This window comes from Mixophyes fleayi, chromosome 12, assembly GCF_038048845.1.
Source record: "Mixophyes fleayi isolate aMixFle1 chromosome 12, aMixFle1.hap1, whole genome shotgun sequence".
NCBI classification, from domain to species: Eukaryota; Metazoa; Chordata; class Amphibia; order Anura; family Limnodynastidae; genus Mixophyes; species Mixophyes fleayi.
Window position 1 is genome coordinate 78,167,291 of NC_134413.1, and position 8,198 is coordinate 78,175,488.

The 8,198-nt window shown below is 42.3% G+C and overlaps 1 protein-coding gene across 5 annotated transcripts in view; it reads right to left on the bottom strand.

Moving 5' to 3' along the window:
• PRUNE1 (prune exopolyphosphatase 1) overlaps window positions 1-8,198 on the bottom strand; it is a 260,920-nt gene that overhangs the window by 47,271 nt on the left and 205,451 nt on the right. Inside the window, exon 1 of one of the 5 annotated variants that reach the window (XM_075192266.1) lies at window positions 2,350-2,422. The exons of 2 other annotated variants lie outside the window; for them this stretch is intronic. In XM_075192266.1, coding sequence (XP_075048367.1) covers window positions 2,350-2,403 — 54 coding nt within the window. In that variant the 5' untranslated portion in view covers window positions 2,404-2,422. 2 more of the 5 variants (XM_075192264.1, XM_075192267.1) reach the window with 2 other exon arrangements.

Here is an 8,198-nt window from a genome sequence, read left to right on the forward strand (position 1 = left end):
TTTACTGCTCAGGTACAATGGGGATATTTATGAACACCGGTGCACAAGTCACTGGGCAAAACAACTACAGCAACTCACAGCAACCAATCAGAGAGCTGCTCTCATTTTCCCACATGGACTAGATAAATGACATCTAGAATGTAACTGGTTGCTATGGTTACAGTATGATTCTATTCCACAGTTCCCTGTGCCCTGGTTATCATAGATGGGGGGTGAGGGGGGTGTCCATGTGTGGGTACAGCGACCACACAATCTAGCAGGAACACCCACATCTGGAAAAAAGACCGGGGGTAGATTTACTAAACTGCGGGATTGAAACAGTGGAGATGTTGCCTATAGCAACCAATCAGATTCTAGCTGTCAGTTTGTAGAATGTAAATAAATGATAACTAGAATCTGATTGGTTGCTATAGGCAACATCTCCACTTTTTCAAACCCGCAGATTAGTAAATATACCCCCGGGTCAGCGAGAACCAGGGGAGTCCTGCGTGGGCTGTCACACTTCCCTTCTGACTGGGTTTTACTCATGAAATTGTAATACTGTATTGTCACAATAAGGGGGAGTCTGACTCAACTTAAATATGACTAGTGGTCCAAAAAATGTGCTAAGAAGCACAAAGTAAAGTTGATAAATGCAGCACTCGAGTCCAAAAACAGTTCTAAACTCAATTTTATTATTTATTCGTATTACAAATTCTACATCTCATATTTGCTATGATTTTGCTCTACAGGTCCATTGACAGCCGAAATTGTTTAACAATTAAGAAAGGCAAGAAAAGAAATGAAAAGGACTAAAATGGTGAATGAACCCTTCAGTAGAGCCGGATATGATATTGTCTGGTATTGTGATGAAGATTATAACTTAGTCACAAATAATCCACTATTATTATTATTGTTACAATAAATTATTTTTTTCTTATCGAATCTGAAATGATTGTCTTATTTTTCTATGTATATTTGGGCCTATTATTGGTGTTTATCATTCAGTTACACACACATATAATACCCAGACATTTCCTGAGAGTGTCTTGTATTCTAGAGATATAACACAGTGATATGATACAGCCACGATTGAAAGGTTGTTATACGATGGGGGCATTTATGTAGCTGATAAATTATATATAAACTTGGGTGTTGATCTACCTCTAGTATCTCGTTATAGTCCAGGGAAATATATATATATATATATAAATACAATTAAAGTAAACCCTAAAACATCAAGAACTAGTAAGCAATAGAAGGTTAATTGTTGCAACTACGGAGAAGAAGTAATATATAGGAGAAAAGGAGCGTTGACCCAAGGTAAGAACCCATAAAACCTCGGAGGCCACCACTAATCAGATCTTGATCCAAGGAGAAAATAGAAAAAGTCCCTTCATGTCACCGCTAAAAATGCCGGGTGGAGGAGCCTTGGGTCGCCGCCATAGGGTGGAGAATGTAGAAAGAAAATGTAACAAGTACCTTATTCATCTGGCCTGATGTACCTCTTGTATGTGTTAGATTTCCAACACCCTAGTGATTGTATTTTGGGCGCTGTAGCTCCGCCAGCGGCCGCAGCAGTAGCTGCCCCAATCCTAAACGAATGGCTGCCATATAGTGCTGGGTTCAAGCCTATATGTGCAAGGGTTGGATTCAAAAGGGTGTTAAATTGGAACCTGGTGAGGGGAGAGCCATCCTTGTGAATCAACCATATGGAGATTTGGGAGGCGCAAATTGGCGAGTCTACTGGGAAAAGTTTTGATCTGTTACAACCAGTGGCCATTGGATCAGTTTTGGAACTAGTTATTTCACACTTTACCATAGAGCGTAGACATATGGTGTGTTTGGTTATCAGTGCTGTAGCTATGGATATTAAGGATTGTGCTACCATTTACCTGACTCTAAAAGCACAGTGATAACTATTGAAAAAGCAACACTAAACAGCAAAGCTTCGTATGTATCTCTGGTAATGTCCGTCAGGGCTAAAATCAGTGGGGATAGTATGTTGTGGTCACTTGGTCTACGACTGTCGGCTAAAGTGGAGTGAAGTTGTGCCCAACATTTGAGGGCTTTGTTTATGATGAAAGCTTTAGTGGGGTCTGTGTAACATTGCAGTTTGGCCATGAAATAGATTCCTGTCAGGGTGGAGGCCATTGTAGCTTTTGAGATTCCGTCTCTATAACGATCCCACATGAACTCGATCATACCATCAGACGGGTCAGAGGTGTTGGAGGGGTGTCCAGCTTGGAAATTACCCATCGCTGCCATGCCGAACGGTATGTGTTTCTAGTAGTTGGGGCCAGGGATGTTTCCACAAGGACCCTTATACCTGCTCTACCATCTGCCAAACATAAGGGGGACAGGTCAAACCTTCAAGCAGCGCATGCGGAGCCAGGGATCTAAAGTTGTTGCCAGTTGAAACATGACGGCGCATCTGCCAGTCTGTTGTTCACGCTGGGAACCCGGCGGGCACGAAAATTGATATCGTAATCAAGGCAACGAAGAACCAGGATACCAAAAGAAATTACCAGCGCAAAACAAATACCAGGAAGGAAATAAAAATATAAATGAATATAAAAACCAATCGGCATATATCAAAACAAAAATATTTATTTAGCCAAGGTCATATGACCCTGGACATATATAACATCGAAAGATAAATATAAAAACAAACTAATAATGTTCCATTAGGGAGACATATCCCATGTATATAATATTAGCAAAGTATCAATGAATGCAATAGTAAAAAATATATATATTACATACAATGACAGAACAATGAAATATATTGTATAAATAAACTGAATGATGAACAATAAAATATTCCAATTAGACATAGAAATCGTCAGTTGATAAGTGCCAAACAGCACTATTGATACAGGCTATTAAAGCCACACCAATGGTCTAAAAGTCTTAAGGGAATTATATCCCAATCATGTAGAAGTCTTTAGGCCAAAACAATATTGGAACAGGGTATTGGTATTAGGAACCAAAAGGAGCAAGATTTATATCAATGAACTTGGTAACTCATGGACGAAGAACCAGGACTCACTGCAGGGTGGGACGAAGCGCTCTGACGGTTGATTGCCTGGACCACGCCAAGATTATCGTATCGGAAACCCACATTCCCGCTGCGGAGGCCGGGGGCCCAAAGTTCCATGGCCACTATAAATGGGAAAAGCTCTTGGGTCAATAGATTACGCAGCAGTCCATTAATTCGCCACGACTGTGGGCAAGTGGAAGCACACCATTTCCCTTGAAATCATTTGCCCCCGATTCGTTTGTGTGCAGATCCAAAGCTATGATGGATATTTGTGGGGTGGGCCAGATCCTGCTACCATTGAAAGATTTTAAAAAACGTAACCACTTATTGAAATCTCCCCTAAACTCTTCGCCCTCTCGAACATGTGCATGTAGGCATGAAAAACAGGCTGTGGCCATTTGGAGCTTCCTACAAAAAACTCCATCTGTATCACTCTACAATCCCTACTAAGGGAACCTAGTAGGGACTGGATGCATTGCACTGGAAAGGGATAGTATATCTGAGATTAAGTATTTAAGCTTTCTGATCTTGTCATGGGGAACCCTATAACAATCTTCGATTGTGTCTATTTTGATGCAGAGGAAAGACAATCTGGTAATAGGCTTTTCTGTCTTTTCCCGGGCAATGGGGACCCCCATTGTGCAGCAAACAGGGTATCCGTGCAAGTATTGGAGGAGGGAGGGCCCATGAACAGGATATCGTCTAGGTAGTGTGCTCTCCCATGACTGTCCATTCCTGTTAAAATTCACCAGTGTAGGAAGGAGCTGAAAACCTCAAAGAAAGCACAAGAGGCCGAACATCCCATGGGAAGGCACCTATCTATGTAGTATCCGATGTGTATTTTAAAACCCACATATTTAAAAGACGAGCGGTGGAGTGGGAGTATCAGAAAGACGGATTCAATATCTCATTTTTCCATTAGCGCTCCTGCCCAAAATTTCTTATAATGGACAAAGCTTCTTCGAATGATTGATAGGTAACTGTGCTGACTATTGGATCAATGGTGTCGTTAACTGAACTTCCAGGGGGGTGAAAAAATGCTGTATGAGCCGGAAAATACCTAAGGTTTTTTGGGAGCCATGCCTACGGGTGAAATCACTAATTCCAGGAGGGGAGGGGATGGGGAAGGACCTAGCATGCGTCCGAGGCTAACCTCCTTGCATATTTTCTCATTGAGTATGTTTGGGTGGAGGTGAGCTGATCGTAAACTTCTGACAGTCTCCGTGGAAATTCTACCTTTATTGGGAAGGCGAAAACTGTCCCGGAAGCCTTCGTGAAGGAAAGAAGCCTTGGACACATTGGGATACAAACTAAGCCACCTGTTTAAAACTGGGATGACGATAGTGGAAAATGCTTTATGCTTCGCCTCCTGTGTTACCGCATCCTCTGCCTGCTCCTCTGACTTTCTTGGGGCAATCTTTAACATGGTGTGTTCCTCTACAACTGGAGCAGATGTGCCAATATTTGCCCCTGCCGCATGATGAATTCTTAAATGTGAAGCATCTGTTTTTATTGAAATGGGGAGCACTACGTCTCCCCGTTGGAGGAAACCGTGTTGCCTGAGCTACCTGATCTGGGGCAATATATCCCCGGTTCAGCTTCAACCAGATCTCAACGTCTCCAAATCCTAATGGTAAATCTGCCCGTCCCCTAACTTTTTCTCGAAATTACCCATCATAAACTCGACACGTTCTTGGACGATCGCAGATGAACATCTCACTTATGAGGTGTTAATATTTCCACATGTCAATGATCGCCTCAGGTCTAGTTTCCAGATAGCACGCCGCAGTATCCATTTATCCAATTTGGGAAATTTTTATATGCTTCAATACCTATGCCTCTTGTCCCTGCTGCGGTGAGCTCCATTTGGGTCCTGGTGGTCAGGTCGAGTAATTCAACGTAAAACCCTTTCTTTATTTTATCCCTGATGCTAGGGCGAATACCGGATAGCAGAGTGTTTTTCTCGCATCTCACCATGGGAACCCCTGATTGTCCTGTGGGCCCACGTGTTGTCTGCATAACCTTCTTAGCTTTGCTACCACCGAAGTGGGTGTTAAGTATTTTAATTACCTTGCGGGGGCCTAATAGGCAATAATGGGTGCTGTAGTTGTGGGGACCTGATGCTGCGATTTCAAGGAAAAAAGCAAAGGAGACATGTCCGGTGTAGGGGTGTCCCGTGAAGTGGTTGGTGGATGGATGGATCCATCATTAATAACTGAGCAGTGCATGGGCTCTGACAAACGGGTGGGAGAGGGTGAAAAGCTTCAGGCCAAGGGGTGGCAGAGAAGCCTCATAAGAGGTGGTACCTGTGTCCCAATCTGAGGTACTATGTGGATAAGGTGGGGACGTGGGATCAAAAATAACGTTCCCTAAACCCCTGTAGCAGGACTCTGGTGCAATGGAGGGGGGATGTCAACCATGTGATTGCTCTATTCTAAGACTCTGGTGCCCATGCTGGCTGGCTGCTCTGAGGTATGTTGCCCCCATCGCAAGCGCTAAACACGCGAAAGATGGGGAGGGGATCCCCTTTCCCACGCTCTAGTTGTAGAGCTTGTGAGCCCGACAGCTCCGGAGTCGAGCGGCGTAGCCACCCACTCCGGAGCGTGTGATCTGGCTGTCTGCCTGTCCGCCATACCATAAGTGGATGCGGCCGCTCTCCGGTAATTTGTGGCAGCCGACCCAACTTCCATCAGAAGGGGTATGGGGGCTTGGGATGTGTTTTGCCGGATCGGGGGTAAGCTGGGAATATCTGGCTGGGATGGATAGGTTTCTCTTGGGGCCGGGAATGGCGCTGAGGGTGGTAGATCTGTATCCTAGTACTGATAGTGTAGGGCTGAAAGCGGAGGGGAAAATCTAGTGATAGTAATGGCCACAATAGGGGTGAGGAAAAATAGAAATGTGGATGGTTGACGTGGGGAAAACTCAGGGATGACGGGATTACGGGTAGAAAACAATTGACAGACGGTGAATATATATAAACAAAATGACAAAGGTAAAAACAATTCCACAGATTCTAAGCCTTTGTATAACGATACTGGTGGTATTATCTGAAGCCCAATAGCCGAGTAGATATCCAGCGAGTAGCAGGAGCTGAACAAGCAGAATACTCAAGCACATGTCTGAACCAGGAAGTGCCATTTATAGGCCCAAACAGGAAACAGGATCCAAGATGGTTTCTCTTTGATTCCAAACTGTCCATCTTGGATAAGGGCAAATCTAAGGGCAAGTTTGCAAATACAGAGACCTCTAGTGGTCGGAGGTGCAAATGTCAAAGTAATTCCTTACACTTTGTTGAACACGATCCTCCCGATATCAGAATAACAGGAAAGCAGGACTACTCCCAGGGGTTGGAATCTTATATAGAGGAAGAATGGACACTCCCCTGGGCTGATATTGGCTATAAGCTTCTGAAGACTTAACTCCGTGAGGGTTGAGTGTTTGAAAGATACAAACGCATCATTTTAAATACGTTCGGCTTATGGCCTCTCTTTCCATTATTATATCAAAGGTTCCAAAAGTGGGGTCAAACTTTCTATATTTACTAATCCATCATTATTGGTCATTCAGAGGGATCCATATATATTTTGATTAATTCCCCATATCATATTCAATTTGTATGTAGTTATAGGGAAAGAGATGTAGATGTTCCCTGTGATGTTCTATCCTCTGTCCACAGTATATACTCATTAAAGAAATCCCTGTTCGTTCCAATAGAATCCTGTTCCCTGTTAATCCTAATTAGATCCAACTATATTGACACGTTGCTATTGTTGTCCCTTAGATTCTCATGTATGCTAAAGCACAATAATACAAATTAATTTAGTAAGCAGACACAATCTATGCGGCTAGACGCCGCTTGTCGGCTCTAAGCTTCCGGGTTTGTAACATCATCTATGACGTACAACCCGGCACGTGTTCCGCCCATGGGAATCATTTATCAGCTTTACAATGTAATTCTTAGCATATTTTTTGGACCACTAACTGTAAATTAGTAAATAAATGAAAAACATGAAATGTTTTGCTCTATGGCGCCACCTCCTGGAAACTATTGTGCATTCAAGGCTTGAGTTAAAGTGGTCATTGACCGCACTCATTTAACGCGATAGTCTAGTTTCCTAAATAGCATGCATTGCCTGCTTTTTTATTTTCTCCAATACTGAAAATTAGGGGCATAGGGAGAAATGTTTAGAACCTTGTATTGGGCTCGGAAACTAAATGTATTATTATCTGCCTGTGTCTCATTATTAGTATCTGCTATGTGAGTCATTATTACGGCTCCTACAGATTGAATGGAAACTTTGGGCACCAATGGGACCTGAAGTTTGCTCAGGGCCATAAAATCCACCCCTTATTACCTTATAGGTCCCCAATAAGGTAAAACAGTTATAGGAACCTATTCGCACTTATGCAATTTATTTGGGTATGACAGTAGTCCGAAGGATTAAAAATAACTGAGATTAAGATTTTGAATGGGAAAAACGGGAATGTCCTGGGAATATTGGGACAGATGGGAGCTCTTGTCATTATGTAGTGTTATAACGAAACAGAATTAGCATCTATATGTAATACAGTATTTGAGGTGCAGTCATAGTATATGTAAGTTTGGTCTATATGGGGCACTGTAGCCACCCAGCCCAAATATAAGGTTGCAAAAACCACATACCAAACATAAACAAGATATACAAATATAATATATGAGTACTGTGATTACTTGTATAAACAGCTGTGATCCCTATTTTTGCCAACCTCTGCTTGTCATCTAAGATAAAATATATATTCCAGTACAATGGCCGCGTTAGGACTTTCGTCATCCATGCCAGAGACTGACAACGATAATATACTTTACATTTGTCCATATACTACGTCTGGACAATACTTACATCTTCTCTCCTTCACTGCTAACTTCTTTCGCATTCAAATTGACCCCATTTAGACAAATCCATGACCTCATCCCAGCACCTCCCTCAACCTCCTTTCTTTCATTAAAACAAGAAAATACATAATTAAATTTAAAATATGGTACCAAACCATAATTTAGCACAATGGGCGTTAAAATAATATTTTTTTTTACCTTCTTTGTAATCAAACTACCACACATGTAGCTTAAGGAATGATGCACCCCTTCCTATAAAATATACTGTAGTAGATACGTCTGTTGTAGAACTAAGTAAAGTCT